General features: G+C 42.5%; 1 protein-coding gene across 1 annotated transcript; it reads right to left on the bottom strand.

The window, feature by feature from the left end:
* Nucleotides 1-3,800: 3,800 nt before the first annotated feature.
* On the bottom strand, nucleotides 3,801-23,303 carry LOC146073350 (extracellular calcium-sensing receptor-like). Its single transcript, XM_083180526.1, has 6 exons — nucleotides 23,284-23,303; nucleotides 21,939-22,230; nucleotides 17,625-17,993; nucleotides 12,263-12,490; nucleotides 9,989-10,112; nucleotides 3,801-4,702 (listed from the first exon to the last, which is right to left on the bottom strand). The coding sequence occupies exons 1-6, from the start codon at nucleotides 23,301-23,303 to the stop codon at nucleotides 3,801-3,803; spliced, it is 1,935 nt and encodes a 644-aa protein (XP_083036652.1).
* Nucleotides 23,304-23,721: the final 418 nt, after the last annotated feature.

Genomic DNA, 23,721 nt, shown 5'->3' with positions numbered 1-23,721 from the left:
ACACTGAATAAAGGGGTGTGCTATCCCCAAGAGGCACAAATAGGAACAGAGGTACCCGGATAAGGACTACATCAATAATCCTTTGGGCCCATTAGGATTGGACATTCGCAGCCTAAGTGGAACCAGTAGGTGAATATACTCAATCAATCTGTGATTCATAACATTTTAATTTTAAATTTTTATCTCATGTATTGAATATACATTTTTAATCTATCATTTTACTGTTAATAATACATTGTATTAATCAATATCATCCGGTGATTAGCGCTGTTACATCCTTCTTTTTCTTTTTTACAGACCCGATGACCCTGCCTGTCCTCAGGGCCAGCTCGAGGGACGCTCCATAGCAGTAGCCATGCTGGGTGACGACTCCTAAGGTCAGTCTCAGCCCAGGACGGATACAGGGGGAGGCAGGTGGTACCTGGGCAGTGTGGAGTCTTGGCAGCGTGAAGTGCCCAGTGTCTGTGGGTGCAGCGGCAGAGCGGGCAGTCCGGGAAGTGCTGAGTGAACGGACAGTGACAGCAGAATTTGAAAATTCAAAAGATAGGCTGGCCGTTGACTGGCTGAGAGTGCTCTCGGTGGACATGGACACTGTATTGCACACTATTTAATTGTCGATCTAGCGCTCGTGTTGACCTAATGACCTTGTGAAACTAACCCCATGTTGACCTTCTAAGGTGTTGACCTAATCCCATATTGACCCAATGCATGTGGACCTTAGGTGTGTCGACCATATACCATCCCTGTTGTGTGTATGATATTCCCATTTCTGACCACTTGTGTATGATATTAATGGGATATACTGAGAAACTCCCAGGCTTGCAGAAATGTGTATGATCTTTGCTTTTTATCAAGCAAATAAGAAGGTAAATCCAGATCTAAAACCCCTTAGAGGGGATACACATATGTTTTATGCATACAAATAGTGTACATTGGTGGTAGCAATCTCAAATCTGAGTTCTACAATGGGACCGGGAATATTAAAATATTATGAAAATAAATGAAAAATTCAAAGAACTATTAAAAATAATGCAAGGACTCTTTGCAAGTGATGGTTCTATTTTATTTAATATTCCACTTAATTTGTTTTATGGTTCAGTGCTTTTTATCTGTACAAAACCATTTTGTCTGTAACCTTTTGTATATTTCTGCAGCACCTCCTGTGACTGTGTCAGTGTCTGTTATCATCATTGTCATCATCAGTGAAGGGCTTCCAGTGTTAGGAAAATCATAATTATAAAAAAAAAGTATGTTCAGGAAAGGTTCACTCACTGTACTTAAAATACAACATTCAGTAGGTGTCACCGTTACTTACTGCAGTTAAAAAAACATGTACGTTGTTGTCAAGGTACCGTACTATAAAAACTAATGTTCATTAAGTGCCACCATTACAGTCAGAGATTTTTTTTTTTCATAGTCTAAATGAAAACAAGTAAATTAATCAATAAATTATTATTAATTTTCAACCCTTGTCAGGAATCCTTGGCTATTAACGTTGTACTCTTATGGCCATTTCTCTTTATGGCTGCAGAATATTTTAATATTATTTTTTCTAAATTAATCATTTGAATAAGTCAACAAAGTAATACTTTTTTCAACCCTTGTCAGGAATCCTTGGCTATTAACATTGTATATTTTTATGGCATCAAAACAGACTATGAGATGAGGATGATGATAAGAATAATAATTTTATTTATATATTTATCTTTCTACAATAAGTGCTTAACATCTATAATTAGAAAAATACAGTACAAATCACCCCATTTTGTGTAATTTCTCCTAGGGTTAACATGTTCCACCCAGGGTACCCCTATGCAGTGTGCTCAAGATGGCTGCATTACCTGTACCTTGTGTATATACACAACTCATGGAAGTTATTATCCAAAATGCCTGCACTAATCCTGCATTTTGCTACTGTGCTCTGAAGATTTTCTCTTATGTCTATGTGACTTATCTATTGCTGTATTACCCAAGTCCAATGTGCATTGTTTTGATGTCTGTAAAAGGCCATAAGTCCTGTTGGAAAAGTGCGCTATATAAATAAAACTCACTTACTTACTAAAACAATGAAGTACAGATAATCTACTCAAGCATGAATATACTTAAGGTACTTGAGTAAGCAGGAAAGTCTTGAGTCTGTTTCTAACGGATTGTACAGTGGGGGCCTCCCTATCTGTACTGGGAAGCGAGTTCCATTGTGTAAGAGACAAATGGACAAAATATTGGAAACCCCCCACCTCCTTCTCCCATATGAAGTCCAGGAGATTCTAGGTACTGCTAAAAGTCCTCCCTCTATACATCATAGTAATTGAGGGGGACAGTATGAAACAAGAAGCTGCTTTAGGCAAATCTTAAGATACAATTAAGTGCTTAATTCTGGCTATGTTCCTCAGAAAAAAAGAATCATGATTTGATTGTGGATGGTACTCCTATTTAAGTGTCAGGTTACCATCCAGCACAACACATAGATTATGTAGTGTACATGTTGAGTGTTTTAAACTTCTGATCTAAGTGAACCTTAAGTCCAGTTGAATGGCTATTCTGCAGTCTTGTCCTTTGATGTTGAGGTCTTATAATAAGGACCTACTGTATGTTATATCAGAATTCAGTTAAAGTAAACTTTCATTTTATTCTAAATTAATTAACACAATTCATGAATAAATTAATACGTTTCAACCCTTGTCAGGAATCAGGTCACCTCCAGGTGAAATGGTCTAAAGGTGATTCAAAACCAAAACATGTGACCGTAGTTTGTCAGAACCAAACAAGAAGGTAAATCCAGATCTAAAACCCCTTAGAGGGGATACCCAGGTGCATAAAAATATCACTCGATCTGCCTGTAAATACTTATCTATCACTTAGAACCCAAGCCCAGCTCTCTGGAGGAAGGTATGTGGAGGTAGACAGGAGAAGCAATGTGCTTACTGGGAACTCAGACAGTCAAACACAGTATACTGTACATTACAAATCTGTTGTCTATGCTAGTGTGCAGGTCCTGTCTCTGGCTCCCATGCAAATTATTCTTCTCTGATGCCTCCTTAATTAATGAGAAATGGAAATTAATGAGAGAAGCTAGCAAGAGTGGGGAAACTTTAGTAGCCTGACAGTGGACCCACAAGATCCCCTGGCCAGTATTGACAGGTTCTCTATATTTTCTTCTTCTTGTGATTCCTTGCTCCCCTTGCACATGTTCAGTAGTGCCGGCATGGCAGAGAGAGCCAGCGCATCAGCACTTAGTTAATGTGCGGGGTGCTCAAGAAGGGATTGTAGCAAGGGGAGTTGTCTTTCCAAGGTGGTAATATTGAATATTGTTGGTGTACATTCCTGCTTGGAAGTGCTAAAGTGACATGACACATGCCATTATAATACATCTCCCCTCAGTTTGCATCTGACCTCTGCTTGTCTTGGCCTAAACATGTCATCATTAGATTTTTCCACCAACACTGCCTATTTTTGTACTTAGACTGTATGCAATATACTTCTAGTGCTTCCTTACTATCTTTCAGCTACTATCAACAAATGTTTCACTAGTCCAGAATATCCAGAGGTAACAAACTGCTACTATTTTGTAGCCATCTAAGTACATGTGAGCATTAAGCCCTCTAAGAGAATGATGACTTGGGATAGGTGCAGATCCCTTTATGCATGGTTCTAGTGGTCTTATTATCTCAACATGCACTGCTCTAAAATTGTTCCATAATAGTAAATAAATTATAATAATTGTGCAGCATGACCAATGTGATATGTTCAGTATTACAGATTTATTGAGCTTTATTCTGTTTATCGATGTTGATCTTATCTTAAGCTTTAATTTTCATGATGAGAAGTTGACTGTTGTTATCTGGCCTGAACACTATGATGAAACATTTAGGCAGGAACATACAGACCAGCAGAGCCCAGCTGGAAGCCAAGATGGCAAATATCTCCATGGCCACGGTGTACTTGCCCTGAGCACTGAGGGAGGCCGGGATAAAGGAGACCCAGACACTGAGGAAGGCCAGCATGCTGAACGTAATAAACTGGGCCTCATTGAATCTGTCAGGGAGTCTCCGAGCCAGGAAAGCTACAATAAAACTAATGGTGGCCAGAAGAAACAGATAACCCAACATGGTCCAGAAGGCAATGGTGGAGCCCTCATTACACTCAACAATAATGTTATCATGTTTAACATCAGTGTTATATTGTGGGAATGGAGAAGCTAGGGACAACCAAGTGATGCACAAGATGAGCTGTAACAGGAAGCAGATGATAATAATCATGTAGGACACTTGGGGGCGCATCCATCTCCTCAGATTGCTGCCTGGTCTAGTGGCCATAAAAGCAAACACCACCAGGATAGTCTTAGCCAAGATACTTGAGACGCACAAAGTGAAGATCAGACCAAACAGTACCTGACGCAGGAGACACGACTGGTGGTGGGGGTAACCTATAAATACTAAAGAGCACAGGAAGCAGAGACACAAGGACATCAGCAGAAGACAACTTAGAGAGTAATTATTGGCTTTCACTATAGGAGTCTGTCTGTGCCGGATGAAAAGCCTCAAAATAACCACAGGAATAAGTGAGGATATTATGCTGATTGCAGCTAAAGTTCCTCCCAATGTGTCTTCATAGGAAAGAAACTCAATGGATTTTTGGAGACATCTGGATTTTTCTGGATTTGGCCACTGATCCCAAGGACACCTGATGCAGGTAATTGAATCTGTAACAGAAAATATATTGTACTGTTACACATCTACATGTCATTAATGTTGAAAAGTAGACTGAGTTTATTAAATTGATTTTCTACCCATTCTGAAACACTTAGATATAAAAGTCACATTGCCCAATGCAATTTTATGCTGTTCCAATGCACCTATGTATAAAGCTAATCAAGCAAACTAAGCTAGAGTTGCTTAATTAAATAATTAAACCTGGGGTGGCTAAGAATACTCTAAGCGGTATTGTGACTTCTTTGCCAGCTAATTTTGGCCAAACTTTTTTTGGTACTTGTTTCCTAGCACGGCCGCACCGATTTACATCGGGGTGGTCGTGTCGGAAAAATCTCGTCGATCGCATCGCATGCGATTTGGTCGCATGCGATGCGATCGACGCGACCGACCACATTTTTTGATTGAATCAAATGTAAATCGGGTCCCTGGGACCCGATTTTACATTGGATTCAATGTAAAATATTCCCTAGACCCCCAAATTTGACCACGTAAACCCCACCCCATGATAGACGCCAACCCGAAGCGTGGCGAGCGCAGCGAGCCCGCGAGGGGCGGCGGTGCGCGTCCTCCGACCTTTTCATTCCCTTACTATCCACGTCGGCGTGGAGTTGAGAATATATAGTGTGGCGAGCGCAGCGAGCCACCGAGCCCGAAGCGTGGCGAGCGGACGCGTATAACTTCACAGGTATACACGTCCCCTCGCGGGGCTCGCTGCGCTTGCCACGCTTCGGGCTCGTTGGCTCGCTGCGCTCGCCACACTATATATTCTCAACTCCACGCCGACGTGGATAGTAGGGGAATGAAAAGGTCGGAGGACGCGCACCGCCGCCCCTCGCGGGCTCGCTACGCTCGCCACGCTTCGGGTTGGCGTCTATCGTGGGGTGATGACGGGGCCATATATAATGTGAAATGGGTCATATTGGCCCATTTCACATTTTTCACATTTTTTTCAATGTGAGATGGACTTAATCAAGTCCATCTCATCTTGTGCCATTATAATGGCACAAGACCGATGCGATGCTCACGATTTCAATGTTAAAAAATATTTTAACATTAAAGCCTATGGCAAAATCGGGGGCATCGCGTCGGTCACGTCGGGACTAATGTTAATGGTTCCGACCGACGCGATGCCCCCGATTTTGTACCTTTGCCGGCAAAATGGACCTGATTTCAAAGTAAATCGGGTCCATCGTGGGGATCGTGTACCTTAACTTAAAGGTACATGATCCCCACGATTGTGGCCTTGCTAGGAAACAAGTACCCTTTTTTTATCAGGACACCTATGCAAGATGTTTGGAATAATCGGCCAGTGCGAGGGAGCAAACGATAATCAGTCATTTACCCCCACATGCCAAAATACTGCCAAAACCATATATTTCTAGCCAGCAGTGACCTTTCTTCAGCATGTCAAATATTACATGATCCTCAGCACACAACAGCCTCTTAGAGAACCAATGCTCCTGCTGCTGTCTAACTGCATCCTGGCTAAGGGACCACCAAACTCGTATCGACCCCATAACTGTCTATCTGGTTCCCGTTGATCTAACGCTTGTTTTTAACTTTTGTTACTGTTGATCTAGATGCTGTTGACTATTTTTAAGCATCTAACTAGACGCGTTTGAACAATAGTGGTCGACCACATGATTGTTAATCTAGACGCCGTCAATCCGTTATACCAGAAAAAAAGAAAGACGTTGCCTACCTCTCACCCCCAGAGCAGTGAGAACCATGAAACCCTCTCCCTCCCTATTCAGTATTGCCAGCACAGTGCACCTCAAAATACCCATTACCATACTGCTGGCATTGAGGTAGCAGCAACTAGTGCCACACTCCCACCATGCAGCCACCTCCTTCCAGTCCCTGGACATCTGGCACTTTGCACCACCATAAAACTGTACTGTTTGGCATTTAGACAGCAATACTTACTTGTACTCTGTCCCAGACCTTCCCCTGTAAAGCCATCACTGTTCATCTCCATGAGACCCACGCACTGAGACATCAGCAGCTAGCATCACTCTACCACCCCCATCTTGTGTAGCTGAGCCAGTGGATTCAGGAACAAAGAGCATGGAACAGACCCCTGACCTCAATAAATTACATATTTTCAGGTTGAATGTGGTCTCCCCTTGGATCAAGGTAAGATCCCCCATTGTTCCATTAGAGGGAGGGTGGGCTGTCATAATAAAACCCCACCTTCCAGGCACCATTAGGGATGGGCACAAATTTGGTCCACTGCAAGCAGGTCTAAATTGGTCCTACAGTGAGTGCAGATCCCCTGTGATTTATATTTAAACAATGTCTTAAAACAATTCTTCTAGGTACACCTGCTCACAGTTTTTGAAGGAATTCAGCAGGGAGGATGTTTCAAACATTTTGGAGAACCAACCTCAGATCTTCTGTGAATGTAGGCCTGCTCCAATCCTTCTGTCTTCATCTAGTCCCAGACAGACTCAATGATGGTGAGATCAGGGTCCTGTATGGGCATATAATCACTTCCAGGACTCCTTGTTCTTCTTTACACTTTCTCAATGACATTGGCTGTATTCATCAATGACATTGGCTGTATTCTTCAATGACATTGGCTGTATTTTTGGGGTCGTTGTCCTGTTTCAGAATAAATTTGAAGCCAATAAGATGACATCCTGATGGCATTGCATAATGGATAAGTGCCTGGATTTCTCAACATTGAGGACACCAATAATCCTGGCCAGATCCCCAAATCCATATTCTGAAATGCAGTCCTCAACTTGCAAGAAACCCCCACCAGCCCTTCTGGCAAACAAACTGCATTTGTTTACAATCACACCAAAGTGTATATATTTATTGCATTCTTTTGCAGACAAATATATGAAATGTTGACTTCAGTCCAGTGCCTCTTCTGCTATTTTTTTGCACCCCAATTACTAAGTTTCCATAGTTAACATGCTTGGCCTTGTTTTTATGTTGAAGGTATGCATTTTTATGGTCACAATTTTCCATGAAGATGAACAGTGGATGGGTGTACCGGGGTCCTACTAGTTTCTGCCAGTTCTTAGCAAGTGGCACTGGTGGACATCTTCAGATATCGAAGGCCGTAAGCATGAGGTGTATTTCATTTTTTTCTTTGTCCAACCATTACATCTACAGTCTACAATTGAAGAGCACAATTTAAAACCCTATTCTGCTGTGAAATCTTTGCCTGGAAGGTGGAGTTTTATTATGCCCACCCTCCCTATAATGGAGCAATGGGGTATGCTGAAAAATACAGACACTTTTCAATCATGCAATGCCATCAGGGTTGCATCTGTTTGGCTTCAAATTATTCTGCAGCAGAACAACAACCCCAAAAATACAGCCAATGTCATTGAGAAAGTGTAAAGAAAAATAAGGAGTTCCAGAAGTGATGACATGGCCCTGATCTCATCATCATTGACTTGATATGGGACGACATGAAGACTGAAGGATTTGAGCCTACATTCACAGAAGATCTAAGGTTGGTTCTCTAAGATGCTTGAAACATCCTCCCTGCTTAATTCATTCAAAAACTGTGTGCAGCTGTACCTAGAATTGTTTTTAGACATTGTTTAAAAATAAATCACAGGGGCCCTACACTCACTAACTTTCCCAAAATCTATTGCCTTGGATTAGCATTTGGGGGCATTTTTGGATAAAATATTAGTGATTAACTGTTATCAGTTTAAATAAATAACTGCACATACTAACACTCACATTTTTTAATAAACATACAGTACATCATTATATATAAATATGGATGTATGTGTCTTTGTATGTGTGTGTGTATGTTCCAGCATAAATCTAGATTGCCGGGAGCAATTTACATCAAACTTTGTACACATATGACTTACATACTGTAAAAAATAATGTAGGGGTAAGACACCCACTCGAGGGAGTCCCGGGGGCCCAAAAATGGTCCGGCCAATCCACAAAGTGGGTCAAGGAGGAAGCAAGATATGGCAAAGTTGCATAACATGGGGGGGGGGGGGGTAGAGGACATTGATTTGGTCCACATTAGGTTCACAGCCACTATCTCAGCTGCAATCCTGATACTGCCAGGGGCCCAAAAAGGGGTTCGCACACTACAAAGTGGGTCAGGGATGCAAGATGTGGAAAAATTTGCATAACGTAATGGGGTTAGAGGACATGGGGTTTAAGAAAAAAACTGCGCTCAGACCTGGAGGCCCACCACGGACAAGTGAATGCCGGCACACCATGGGCATGGTATATGGTTAGGATTAAAGCAACAGAAGGATAAAGTTCAAGAAATACTAATTGCACAATCAAACCCAGACAATTCCGGGTACCTCAGCTGGTTTTAAATAAATGAAAACATGCAGAAGTAGGCAAACACTGTCCGCTTTCATCTGTGACATCACAAGTTGGAGAGAAATTGGCTACTTTAATGGTCTTATGAAAAGGTTGGTTATGTGGGGCAGCATTTTAGTTGGACAGACAAGTTGGATGATTGATCAGTTGAATGGTTGGAGGAAAGTTGGTTTGATGTATGGCCCACATACTGTAAGGTCAGAAATGATTAGCATTCAATTTCAATAACATTTTATGAACCTTGTGCTGAACCAAGTTAGACACGCAGGTCTTTATATTATCCTAGGTGGGGAATTGACTACTGAGGTTTGATCATCTCTTTATAGAAAACCGTGCCAGCCGAAACAAGTCTATGTAAGTGTAATAATCTTTGTAATTTGTATACTTTCATTTAATAAGATAATTTTTTTCAAATCTACAGTATTTGCTTTTTATGACAATGTTTTATATCTGTTTGTTATATGTAACCATTTGTGGATATTTTTCTATATTAAAACATAAAATGTAATTCCTGAGTCTGTGTTCTTCAGCTCACAAATCAAATACTGTATTCATATTTATTTTTCTAATGCTGCATTTTGAGGCAAATAAAGATATTTAAAGTAATTAAACAATAAAGCATATTCCTATACAGAATTCTTTTACAGAATAAAAATTTACAAGAGAGATTATTTAATTTATGTATAAATAAGTTGGAGGTGTATGATCTTCAAATAAGGTCCCCTTATTGTTGGTATTTAGTTATTAATAATAAAAACAACCAGATTAAATGGTCATATAGGAATATTGTACTTCATACTAGTTGAAAAGTTGAACGGGGACTCTAGTGTGATCAAAGTCATCATCATGAATCTCCGACAATTTTGAATATAGTTAAATATTTTATTAAATAGACTACAGTTTCTCAGGTCCAGTGTCTCTGATGATATCAGTACGTTATGTACAGTACTTACCTGTCTGGTTAGATATTTCTCCTTGTAGACATTGGACACAATCAAAGCAGCAGACGGGGTGCCCTGACCTAGCAGCCTTCCTGTATCCTGGAGGACAACTCTCACTGCAGACTGACTGTGGGATCTGGGGATACAGTGACATATACTATTAATTTATGAATGTTTTTTAATACATTACATTGTTTCATAGAGATAGTTTGTAAAAATATTTTCTTGGGTAATATGAAGATTTTTTACCTAATAATAATAATTAAGAAAAAGGACCTGCATGCTCCAATATATCTGTATTAGTTTAACCCTTTTAAGTACATCTTGTCAGTGCTAGTAGCAGATCCAATGGGGAGTCACTTTAAAATAAGAACATTAATATCATTCAACATTCAATGTAGACCATTTTTTAATATCATTTTTTTTAAAACTTACATCTAATTTAAACATTTAAACCAGACTGTTTGAATTGCAAAAAAAAAAATTGGTCTGCAAAAGGTTAAGATAAAACTGTTTAAGAAGCTACTGTACCTCCTTGTACAACCTAAGGACAGGGCACATTTTGTAATTGTACAAGGGAAATGGTCCACATAATCTAGGCAGACAAGTTTGCATAGAAGGCCACATGGAATGAATCCAGTAAGTGTTTTTGTTCTCTTTTTGCATTAGAGGAAGAAAGCAATCTAACAATACAGTATCCATGTGCTTTACAGCATAAGTCCTGTAAAGTAAGAAACACATTGGTGACCTGCACAGAAGCCACTTGAGAATCTGGAGGACAGGAGGGGATCCACACAGAAGTGCTCAGCAGCATTTACATTGATGTGGGAAATCTCATGCGATTTTGGAACTGCTTGACTGTCAGTTCCATAGGATCCGGTAATTACCAGCCTCCATTCATTTAAGGATTCATTTAAGATTCATTTAAGGATTGATTTGAAAACGTATTCACTTTGTATAGTGCTACCTTTAACACTGCAAGTGTGTTTTTAGAAGATTGTGTATTTTAGAAAATTGTATTAAAGTGTCTTGTTTTTTTTTTTGAAAAAAAAAAACGTACTTCACTATTGGTGTACAATTTCTTTCTCATTTCCATAAATGCCATATTGAAGGAACCTTGGTACTGACTGAAACTCTAAGCGCTGGCTAAGTCATATTCCATTTTTGTGTGTTGGTGTCTATACTAGGAACTAAATGTTCTAAAGTGAACATTGAGAATACAAATGGATAATGGGCAACACGGACTGATGTGAATGTTCAAATATTCTCTGTAAAGCGCTGCGGAATATGTATGCGCTATATAAGAAACTGTAAATAAATAAATCATAAATAAATAAATAAATAATCTCCATGTGCTTGTGGCAGTTTCCAATAAGTACATTGTTTTCCTCCACATTCCAAAATATACTGGTACGCTAATACCCCTTTCCCATCGCACTTTTAAAACGGTATATTGCCGTTTTTTTTTCATTTTAAAACGTTTAAGGCTGCAATGTGAAAGTGCCAGAGTTGATTTACCGGTTAAAGTTAACCGGTATTTCAACACGGTTAAAAAGCAGATTCCTACACGTTTTAAAGGCTTTTTTTGGCAGTTTGAACAGCTCTATTTCATTGGCTTGAAACGTGTCCCTTGGGGTTAAACGGGTTGAATGTTTGAATGGTATTAAATGATTTTTAAAACGGTTTTCACCTGCAATGTGAAAGGTCTCAAGGCTCAGTCCCGTTTTAAAGTCCCATTTAAAAATACCTTGTCATTACCCATTTCTGCAATGTGAAAGCAGTATAATTGGCTTGTAAGTGAGTGCTGACTAAGCATTGACTTGTAAACTTTTGAATGTTTGTGACTTTTTATATAGAAGACCTGATTAGCTGCTTGATTCGAATTCAGTATTAAATCCCGGCGGTCGGGATCCCGGCGTTCAGAATCCCGATGCTGGAATCCCGATCGCCGAATTCCCGACAAGGGGGGGACGTGGATCGCCCCCCTTGCAGGCTCGCTACGCTCGCCACGCAGCGGGCACGGTGCCACGCTAGGCTCGGCACACTAATTTATTCTCCCTCTGGGGGTGTCGTGGACACCCACGGAGGGAGAAAGTGTTGGGATTTCGGCGATCGGGATTCCAGCATCGGGATTCTGAACGTCGGGATCCCGACCGCCGAGATTTACACTGCATCCCGCTTGATTCACATGTATTCAGTTACATTTACATAGAAGGCTAGAAGATAACATACAGTACAAAGAGCTATACAGATGTGCAGGAACCAGAGTTCCACCTGTAGCCTCACCTGCTGATCCCCCATTGACCACAGCAACAGACTTGAGTTGATGTTCAGAGCTTCATCAGAAAGTGCAACAGTATTATAATTGCCAATCTGAATTTGCTCTAAAGTCCCTTCTGGACCCCGTTGCCAGTTCACAATACTGTAGACTGCAGGTGGGTCTCCATTCTTATCAAAGTAAATGTTAATACCACCATTAAGTGTGAGTCTGACATCCTTTATATAGTGTGTGAGCTATTGAGAGTGGGAGAAGATGGGTATTATTTGTTGTCACTAGCAAAATAATGTATTAAATATATTTCTTTGTCCACAAATATTGGTTATGTATAAAAAGATGATGATGATGACGATGATGACGATGATTATTGTTATTCAGATGTTGCTGTGTGGCGTGAAGTGTGGCGAGCGCAGCGAGCCACCGAGCCCGAAGCGTGGCGAGCGCAGCATGCCCTGCGAGGGGACGTGCATAACTTCACAGGTATACGCGTCCCTTCGCGGGGCACGCTGCATTCGCCACACTTCGGGCTCGGTGGCTCGCTGCGCTCGCCACACTTTATAAAATCAACTCAACGCCGACGTGGATAGTGGGGGTATGAAAAGGTCGGAGGACACGTACCGCCACCCCTCGTGGGCTCGCTGCGCTAGCCACGCTTTGGGTTCACGTTTATACTGGGGGGTGGCGGGGGGTGCACTTAACATTGTAAGCACCCATTAGGGTGCTTATACAATTTAAAATCGCATAGGGGGATTAAATTGCATCGCATCGCAGTGCATCGGGTGTATGGCATGCGATGCGATTAAAAATCGCGCGACTAAAAATCGGGGGCGCCGTGATAATACACAAGTACCTTACTTTATTCTAGAGGTTGTTGTATAATGAGATTTATAGTCACCAGAAAATAAAAGTTTCCTTCAGAATGCAGGAAAACACTAGAGCATTAGGCTCATCACCTACATCATCCAGAATTCCATCTACCTGGTCATTTGTATTGACCAGGTTTGTCCTCTGACCCTCATTTCATCCTACAGATTTGAAATTGCTCGTATAATTGAATACAATTCCTGGGTACTCCTTAGAACAATTCTCCAATTTTAAGCACCACTGCCACAAAGAGTGGAAGATTTCAATATTTGTTTAACACCCCTATCGTAGCTTGTAATTTTTCATGTGTAAAGGTCCCGCGAAAATCCAGTTTCGCTATGCTTATTGCGGATTAAATGGGCACTGAAGTGTAGGCTATTTGGGCTAATAGGAAAACTCCCTTTGAATCCATTAGCAGTGGTAAAAAAACTTCTGCTAGTTGGATATATCCCCTATATATTTGCAACAATATTATTAATATTATTATTATTATTATTATTTTTTTTTTTTTTTCAGGCAGCTGGGATGGTCTATTAGCCTTGCTTGATATAATAATAATAATAATAATAATAATAATAATAATAATAATAATAATAATTATTATTATTATTATTATTGTTCTGTTTACAAAGTTGTCACTTTTCTTGGGGTCTCCCCATTTTTTCATGCACTTCTTGTGGTACCCCAGTCTTGAGCTACCCCTGTTTGTGTGCTTAAACTGGGACTGCAGCCAAATGCTTCTTATGGAGCCCCTATGGACTGGGGCTGCAGGGGTTAATTGCCCTTCCTGGTGGTCTGGTAACAGGAGCAGCCAAAAGAGAGAGCATCTGTAGAGCACTAGGACCCAGGCGAGTTGACAGAATCCCTGAAAGAGAGGGAAACAGAGCTGTGCTGCTATTGGGCAGAGGTCTGAGAGGTGAAGGTTGAGTTGAGACAGAGGGCGGTATTCAATGAGCCTGATTCGCCATGTTTTTATGGCGAATTTGTGCTGTTTGGCGAATTTCTGACTAAACCGGTGAATCACCCTATTCAATGACCACATGGCGAATACATTTGAAGGTTTTTTTCACCATGATTCACCGAGTAGCAATCGCTATCTTTTTATGGAGAAGTGGAATGTGAACTTTTAAAATAAAGTGTTTTGTTTTTTACATTTGGTGTCAAAAAATCAAGAATTTTATTCTGAGGAGGGGCATGCTACTTTTATTCATGTGCTGTAAGCACATGAATATATATTTAATTTTAAAAAATATATATATATTTTTTTTTTTTACACAGCAGCCAGCAGGGGGCGCCGGAGCCGAGCCGCTCATTACATATTCATATATTCACTGCACCCGATCGTTACGATCGTGTGTAGTGGATATACGCTCCCCTGCTGGCACCCCCGGGGGGCAGCCTGTGCTGCCTGCCACCCGGGGAGCCCACCTAACCCCCACAAACGCTCTGGGCCAGGCAGAGAGACTTCCATCTCTCTGCCTGGCACCGTCCTGAGGCTCCCTGCGGCAATCGCCGCAGGAGCTCATATTCGCCAGTTGAATACCGGATCCGGCGAGACTCCGGAACGTGGCGAATGTGCAGCGAATCCTAAAAAGGATTCGCTGCACCTCGCAGGTATTCTCATTGAATACCGCCCAGAGAGACTACCATCTCTCTGCCTGGCACCGTCCTCAGGCTCCCTGCGGCAATCACCGCAGGAGCTCATATTCGCCAGTCAGGGGCTCGCTGCCCCTGACTCGTTGAATACCGGAGCCGGTGAGGCTCCGGAACGTGGCGAATGTGCAGCGAATCCAAAAAAGGATTCGCTGCACCTCGCAGGTATTCACATTGAATACCGCCCAGAGGAGAGCAGCAGCAGCATGACATGGCTGCAGCAGAGTGAGAAGCAGTGTGGCAAGTGAGGACAGGACCACATGTGGAGAGGACACAGCTTGGCATGCTATGGAGGACAGAGACAGCAGCTGCAGACAGAGTGTGTGCCTGTGGGAGAAGGAGCCACAAGTGAGAGAAGTGACTGGCAGGAGCCAGCAACTGTAGCAGTTAGTACAGGTACCCCAATAACACACAGCCCTTGCCAGCCCATCAAGCCCTTCACAATCTGCCCTGAGAGACTGCCCCAGTATCCTTCTGAAGGCACCCCACAGTACCCCTGAAGCCCAGACAGTGCATATCAGGCAGCACTGCCCCCTTCTTGTCCCTACATGTGAAGCAGCCACAGAAAGCTCAGCCCAGGCCACACAGTGCAAACTTAACAAGTTTAATTCCTCACATTGGGCCTTGAAAGGGACACTTAATCCCCTCCCACTACAAAGGCCTGTGAGCACAGAAGGCTGCAGGACAGACAGAGAGAGACAGAGACTGTTCATGGAGGTTTTGTATAGTCACAGCACCCTCCATTGGAAGACTATGCTGGGCTTTACAAATAACCACTACAAGTTCCTATTCTTCTAATATACCTGTTTGGATTACAAATGCCGTGCACCTTTTTGCTTCAATTCACGGTTTCATCTGGAAGACATTAACTAACACATGGCTGAGGTAGCGTCACCTTGCGGACAATTCCGATATTATCGCCTTTTAGAGACAGTGTTACTTGCCTTAATATATTGAATTGTATTGTCTATATTTGAATGTTTACCATTATATGTGCTTTGTGCCAGTGTTTTATAGTAGGATTTATGTGCCTTTGCAGTTATTGTTATTGAGTCCAAAATAATAACCGTGCATTGTGTTGATGATTATTGCATATAATTGACCTTAACAATATTTGGTTTGCAGAGGTGACTAGTGGTTTCCTGCATAATAAATGTTGTTGCGATCTCTATGGGCAGTATTCAATGAGAAAAGTTCTCCGTTTTTTATGGAGAATTTTAGCTTTGTTCGCCTTGGACGGAGCATTTTGCTCTCCAAAAGCGAGCAACCCTATTCAATGTGAAATATTCTCCGTCTTTCTAAGTGATTTTCTCCGTCTCTCTCCGTCTCTCTCCGTGTAGCAATTCTCCATCTTTTGATGGAGATCTGGAATGTGAACTTTTAAACTAAAAGGGTTTTTTTTTAATTTTGGTGTCAAAAAATCAGGTTTTTTTTTTCTGTGAAGGGGCATGTTATTTTTATTCATGTGCTTATAGCACATGAATATATATTTAATTTAAAAAAATTATTTTTTTTTTTTTTTTTTTTACACAGTGCAGCCAGCAGGGGGCCGGAGCGCTCGAGCCGCTCATTAGATATTCATATATTCACTGCACCCGATCGTTAATATGCACGATCGGGTGCAGTGAATACTGGGTCCCCCGCTGGCTATAGGGGGGGGGCAGCCTGTGCTGCCTGGGTCCAGGGGAGCCCACCTCCCCTCCACATTCCTCTGGAGCAGCCAGGGAGACTTTAATCTCTCTGGCTGCTTCCGTCCCCCGGCTCCCTGAAAGCTCCCTGCTGTGGACGCTCGTCCGCTGCAGGGGTTAAGACTCGCTGCGAGTGGCGGCGAGCATCAGCCACATTGAATAGTGGGAGCAGGAGGCTCCGGAACATGGAGAATCTCCACTAAAACACGGAGAGTGCATGGAGAGCGAAATAAAACGCTCTCCATGCACGGAGAACTTTCTCATTGAATACTGCCCTATGTGTGGAGTGTGCTGCTTGGGGTGTCCATCCTTTCTGCCACAGACTCCCATAAGGAGAAGTCACTGATCCAACTCATCATCTTGAAGGTACAGGTACTTGTCTACACTGCAGAGTTGACAGCGGTGAAGAATACGGTGTCGAGACCCAAGGAACAAGGTACAGAAAGGGTTACTGGAATACTGTCCCCCCACCCCGTTTGTCATGTTCTCACAAATCATATATTGTAGAGAAGCAGCACACCCTGCTGTGAGTTCTGCAAACAGACCTTTTTAATTGGATTGAGGAATTCTTGGGTGCCTGCAATCATGTGAAGCCTTTCAGTTCCATAAATAAACTAGCAACTTGCACCTAATTGTAGTTACCCTATAGTATTTATATAAAATAGAAATACATTTGACTCCTAAATCTTAAATAGTATGTTACCTTCCATGGTTTGAAATTAAAAATGTCTGCACAGGTTCCATGGGGAAATGGCCCATCACCTGACCTGCAGCTTCTCAGATCATCCAAAGCTTTAGCCAAAACCATCGCAGATGAATAAGGGTAATAGGAATATTTTAGGCTTGTGCTGTAGCTAAAGCTGTTCCCGACATCATCCAACCGCTCCTCTCCTGTACATGCTTTTACTGGGCCCTCCAAAGAACCAGTAAGGTTTTTACCATAAAGAAATTTGCAGCTGAAAACTTTCTCCCAGTACAAGTTCTCCCAGGTCTCCTCCATAGACTGAGAAGGACGTAGCTTGCTGAGATACTGACTTAATCCTTGAACCACATAATCCTTAGCAGCTAAACCAAGAGCACCAGAAAAAATGTTAAAATAATTTCTTGTTGATAGTAATGGGGTCCTGGCCCAACCTCCATTTCCAATAAAAATCCTCCCTGTGATGTTCTGTTTCAACATTTCATTCGCAACATAAACAAATTCAAAATCAATAGAGAAGACAATGACCACCTTAGCTGTTGACTCCTTAATAACCCTCACTATATGTGGAGCATTGCGATTTAGTTGTGCTATACGAATATATTCAGTAAAAGCTACACATGCCCCAGCCTTAATTATCTCTTGTTTTATTAGTTGAAGTCCCAGAAGACCGTAATCATTGTCTGTAGCCACAAGACCAATCCAGGTCCAACCAAAGCTCAAAACAAGCTGAGCTATTCCCATACATAGGGATTTATCATTTGGCATAGTCCTGAAGAAAGATGGAAACATGTCTCGGTTACTTAGCAGAGGAACACTTGAGTATGGGCTGACCTGAAAGTAAAGATAACAAGTCATAATGTTATTAAGTTCATTAAAAGAACATTTACCAAACTATAAATATATTGTTACATTCCAAACAAAAAAAAACATACAGTACTTTCTTGTGACCCTTAATGCTGGTTAGACATTTTCAACTTTTTTGTCACACGCCAACCACGGTTCAGCAGAGGACTATACAAAGGTCTACTTTTCAATCCAAGCCAATCGATCTGGACCAGTCTTTAACAATTCCATAATAAGAGTGGCTATATTATTCTATGAATAACCTGTACCTTACTAGACTAAAGAATGTTTGTAACTTTGTGACTGTGGGTCTTGGCCGAGCTGTGTCTGTATTCGACTGTGAACTACTATGTACCCCAAGTGCTTGGCTTCTATCATAGCTATGGCATACTTTTCTGAGTAACCCATTAACTCTCAGAGAGGCCAAAACTGCCTCAACCACATGCAAGGAAGATTCCCAGTCTGGAGAACAGATGATGATACATAGTGTTATTTGACATTTGGCTCATCTTACCATTTTAATGATTCATGTGTTAAATGATCTTCTGATGGCTAGACACAGAGTTAATTTTGCAATCCTATTTTTTTTCAGGATCTCTCTGCAGCACTGTATGCCATGTAATATGCAATTTGCATGAAGCACCTAAAAAAATTCTGTGAACTTAATGACACAGTTCTTGGCTAATGTTAGGGGTCGTCTTATAAGCCCAGTCATCTCATACGCCGGCAAATACGGTATTTGTTAAAGTACTTTTCTGGGAATCCACCCATCTGGGTGTCATCAAACTTAAACCACCTAATCCAAGCACCCTGAGTCCTAATGGAGGAAGAACTTTACATAAATTAATTAGGTACTTGTTTCCTAGCACGGCCACAATCGTTGGGATCATGTACCTTTAAGTTAAGGTACACGATCCCAACGATGGACCCGATTTCCTTTGAAATCAGGTCCATTTTGACGGCTAAGGTAAAAAATCGGGGGCATCGCGTCGGTCGGGACCATTAACGTTGTTCCCGACGCGACCGACGCAATGCCCCCGATTTTGCCATAGGCTTCAATGTTAAAATATTTTTTAACATTGAAATCGTGAGCATCGCGTCGGTCTTGTGCCATTATAATGGCACAAGATGAGATGGCCCAGTCGTTACCCCATGATAGACGCCAACCCGAAGCGTGGCGAGCGCAGCGAGCGCAGCGAGCGCAGCGAGCACGCGAGGGGCGGCGGTGCGCGTCCTCCGACCATTTCATTCCCCTACTATCCACGTCGGGGTGAAGTTGAGAATATATAGTGTGGCGAGCGCAGCGAGCCACCGAGCCCGAAGCGTGGCGAGCGGACGCGTATAACTTCACAGGTATACGCGTCCCCTCGCGGGGCGCACTGCACTCGCCACGCTTCGGGCTCGGTGGCTCGCTGCGCTCGCCACACTATATATTCTCAACTCCACGCCGACGTGGATAGTAGGGGAATGAAAAGGTCGGAGGATGCGCACCGCCGCCCCTCGCGGGCTCGCTGTGCTCGCCACGCTTCGGGTTGGCGTCTATCGTGGGGTGGGGTTTACGTTTTAAATTTTGGGGGTCTAGGGAATATTTTACATTGAATCCAATGTAAAATCGGGTCCCAGGGACCCAATTCACATTTGATTCAATAAAAAAATCGGGTCGGTCGCGTCGATTTCATCGCATGCGACCAAATCGCATGCGATGCGATCGACGCGATTTTTCCGACACGACCACCCCGAGGTAAATCGGTGTGGCCGTGCTAGGAAACAAGTACCATTAATTATTATTATTATTATTATTATTAATTATAATAATAATAATAATAATAATAAAAACCTCAGTCTTTAGTTAAGAGATGCTGTACTAGCACATAAAATATCCAATACTATTATGAGCAGTGTGGTCAACTTAATACAGTTATCTGGAGACAAACATTCCCCCTCCACAATTCCCCCACTAGTGCTATCAGGTGTCAGGTGGCTTCATATGAAACCATTAGTCTGCTACTATTCCATAATGGTAATCCAAATAGAACTGAGTTCATGTTTCCCGAAGGTTTGAAAAGTTCATTGAAGAGTTGGGTATGAATGAGGGCGTTCAGCCTGGACATGCCCTGGATCTCTGCCCTCAAAACACTTGGGATGGAGGGGTTTTGAGTGGGCTTTTGTCACTGCAGCAGATTTGGAACTATCAATAAAGTTATGACCATTGGTTGAAGTGTCCGAAACCGGTTGATCACGGAAGCCAACTTATTATGGGTCTGGAGATTAAAATGTACAGTATCACCAACATCTAGAAATTCTGGTGAACAGATTTTTACATTTTGGACATTTAAGAAGCTCTACTCTATTTATCCAACCTCAGGTTTTTTTTTTTTTTTTTTTTTTTAAGATTTTTACTATGTCTGAAAAATGTGATTATTTTTTCTTTAGCATCACATGAGTTAAAGAAGTACCAAGGTTGGCCAAATGTTACTGGTCCAGCAATAACACAGTAGGCTAAAGGTTCATCCTTTACAGTACCTGGTGGTAAGTGGTGGTCTGCACCTCCTCCAGGTCTACACAGACTCTCTGGCTCTCGTCACTTAGATAAGGTGCCAACTTCTGTGCCCAAAATTCCATCAGCCGAAACATTCTCCAGGTAGTTTTTTTCAAAAGAAAGGATGTAAGCATCCAAATCCCTGGTAGCTGACATCATTGGCACCTTCTCACATTGGTCGTTTTTAGTACATAACTGTAAAAGTCTGAACCCGCTCACTAGTTACGAAGCAATGTGATTGGTTGATTTGGTTTCACCAAATAGAAACAGTGACAGAGAGACATACACTGAGGACGTTCACGGCAAAACGGCCGTCAATAATGAAAATATCCACACAGTGGGGAATGGCAGCAAACACTAGACTGAAAAATGGCAGCCTAAACTATTAATCTCCAGTGGTACATGACTAGCAGGGAACCCTCACATTTCCCTTCCAACTCCTCTTTTCCTCTTCCTTCTCCCCATTGTCTGGGATTATAGTTGATATCTTCCAACCACTGCATACTACACAGAGAGATAGCCTGCACCTACTTTATTACCCTTCTGCAAACTACAGTATATTGGGTGTTCACCTTCTGTACACACTCACCAATTCTAATTGGCACGTGAGGGACAGTAGCATATCAATCTGCAGTAAGAAACACTGAGTCACCTTTACTTTATGCTGTATCCAGAAAAGAAGGTATCACCTCACACTGGTACTGACCACTACACAGAGAATACCATATGGTTCTTTGGAAAGTAGACCACTATTATAGTTTCCACCCCTTTATGACAATCAATATACAGTATTTGGACTGGCTCACTTGTACTATTTGTACTTGTGTATTTGGCCATTCACATCAGTGCCTGCCCCAACGGAGCTTACACTCTATACTCCCTACCACATGTACACGCACACACTTTTACGCTATGGTTAATTTTGTTGGGAGCCAATTAACCTACTAGAATATTTTTGGAACATGGGAGGAAATCAGAGTACCCAGAGGAAACCCACTGAATCACGGAAAGTATATATAAACTCCACACTGGGCCATATAGGGAGTTTAACACATGACCACAGTGCTGGGAGCCAAAGTTGTAACCAATGGTGCATCAACGGTTCCTCTTAGTGTGCGCCACAATGGAATATCGCCGCTACCAGTGGGAGTCTCAGTAGGCATAAAAACACAGATAGAGTTGCAGAAAAAGAGGCAGTTATACCCTCAAGTGCATCATCCCACAAATCGGGCCCTGAGGATTATTTTGATTTACTAAAATCAAACCCAACAGTCTTAACAATCTAATTAAATCTAATCAAATCCAACAGTCTAACAATCTAATTAAGTATGCTGTTTATATTAATAGGAAGGCACATTTTGTGGTTATTTAAAAAGGTCCTTCAAACGTCTTACCTGTGGGTATCTGAAAGTCCCCAGAACATGAGCCAAGATGATTGAGTTTGTAGAAATCATGGATCCAATAACGGCAGAGAAAGTTGGCCGAGAACTACACCGGCTGTTGGTGGTGACGGTGGTGAAGTCAGTCAGGAAGTGTAACGCTCCTTGTAACTCATAATGTGGTATATTACAGGTGTCATATATCTGGAAGCCTAATGTTATGTTTGGGAGAATAGAAGGATCCCTGTTGATCTCCTCTATGGCGTATATCACAGCCTGCACCATATGGTAGCTGTCCAGGCTGAACCTTCAGGATAAATAAAAGATTAACACATACTGTATGTCAACATGGAGAGTGTCTACCATCTATACCGTACCTCCCCATCGAACACACAACCCCCACTGCCGCTTCCCCTCGAAACCATGCAAGGGGATGTATACCGAAGACACATCCCCTCGCATGTGCCCGCTGGTGGAGAGATCAATCGATGGACGCAACCATCAAATGATTTCTCCAGGGCTTGCAAATATAAGTCAGTGGAAACTGACTTATATTTGCGGGCTTCCGGTCAAAACACAGGGTAGGCGGCTGACCTCATGTGACATCAACCGACCCACCCATGGCACACCTCATCCAGCCTGCATTCCCATGGGAACACCCAGAGTTTTCATGGGGACGCCCATGAGACGTTGGGCGTTCCCATGGGTGACACCAGTCCCGCCCACTGCACACCTCTGGCCTGCACCGCTCCGTGGAACGGATTGGCGACAATGCAAGTCACTGTAGCCGTTCACACACAGATGCACAATCAGCTTCTGTTGATAAAAATTATATACAGCATGTTTATATTCTGTATATAATTGTATCATTGTAATTGTGACCATTTTTGAGGTAATGCTCAGGAAACACTGAAGTCTTCATGCTTTAACCCCCTGGACATCCCCTGTACACACTTCTCCTGAGGAAGGTGCTATTTGGGTGCCAAAACGCGTTGAGCCATCTCATCACCTTGGATCCGGGCCGGCATCTTATTGACAGCACAGGACCCTGCCGTCTGCACTTTTGCCAGCAAAGTGCTATTCGCCTTCTGTGGACTATTCAAGACGAACTGCATATTGGCCAACAAGGGCAACCAACATGAAAAACCTGGGTAATATTCCGGAACTATTTTTCTTTTCCCACTTCAAGTTTTGTGATGAACCAATACCAATAAGTGATTGGACATCTTAAAGGCCTCATTGGACACTTCCGGTTCCGGCGTTATGGAGTAAGGAGCTCCTTCTCCCCGCTCCGTCTCACGCCGCCTCAAAGACACAGTTAATCGGCTCCAAGAGCCTCGCAATCTCCCCCTGCACTCACCTTAGGACCCGCGCTATCATCCGCAGCATGGAGCGCAGCCCGCAGCAGACATCTCAGCCGGCGCACTATGCGTCCCAGCCACCCCAGCAAACACGCGCTGAGAGGAGGAGGACGGCGGGGGATATGACGCCCGCAGACCATGGAGAGAGAGAACTCCCAGCTCAAAAAAAGGCTGCTGGTGGAGAGTGGGACCCCAGGAGCCAAGTAAATCACGGCTCAGAAGCCCCTGTAACCTACAGGGAAGTGGTAGAAGCCATTCATGCAGCAATGACGCCATTACTCACTAAAGCAGTTGCAGACATTACTCAGCAAATCCAGCAACTGTCACATAGAGTTACTGTTAATGAACAACAACTGGGGGCCATCACTCATGATATGTCTGATGTTCAAAGGGACATAAAACGGCTGACCACTGATAACTATCAGCTATGGAACAAA

Source organism: Crinia signifera, chromosome 4 (assembly GCF_055691185.1).
Source record: "Crinia signifera chromosome 4, ASM5569118v1, whole genome shotgun sequence".
In the NCBI taxonomy this organism is placed as follows: Eukaryota; Metazoa; Chordata; class Amphibia; order Anura; family Myobatrachidae; genus Crinia; species Crinia signifera.
Note: the sequence above shows the minus strand (reverse complement) of the source record. Positions and strands in the feature narration are given on the sequence as shown.

Coding starts and splice junctions, on each gene's coding strand:
- LOC146073350 (XM_083180526.1), bottom strand. CDS start 23,303: ATGATAGCGCGGGTCCTAAG. Junction 12,491..17,624: donor ATGAAATGTTGAAACAGAAC/ATCACAGGGAGG, acceptor CACTCTCAATAG/CTCACACACTATATAAAGGA. Junction 10,113..12,262: donor GGTCAATGGGGGATCAGCAG/GTGAGGCTACAG, acceptor CTGTATCCCCAG/ATCCCACAGTCAGTCTGCAG.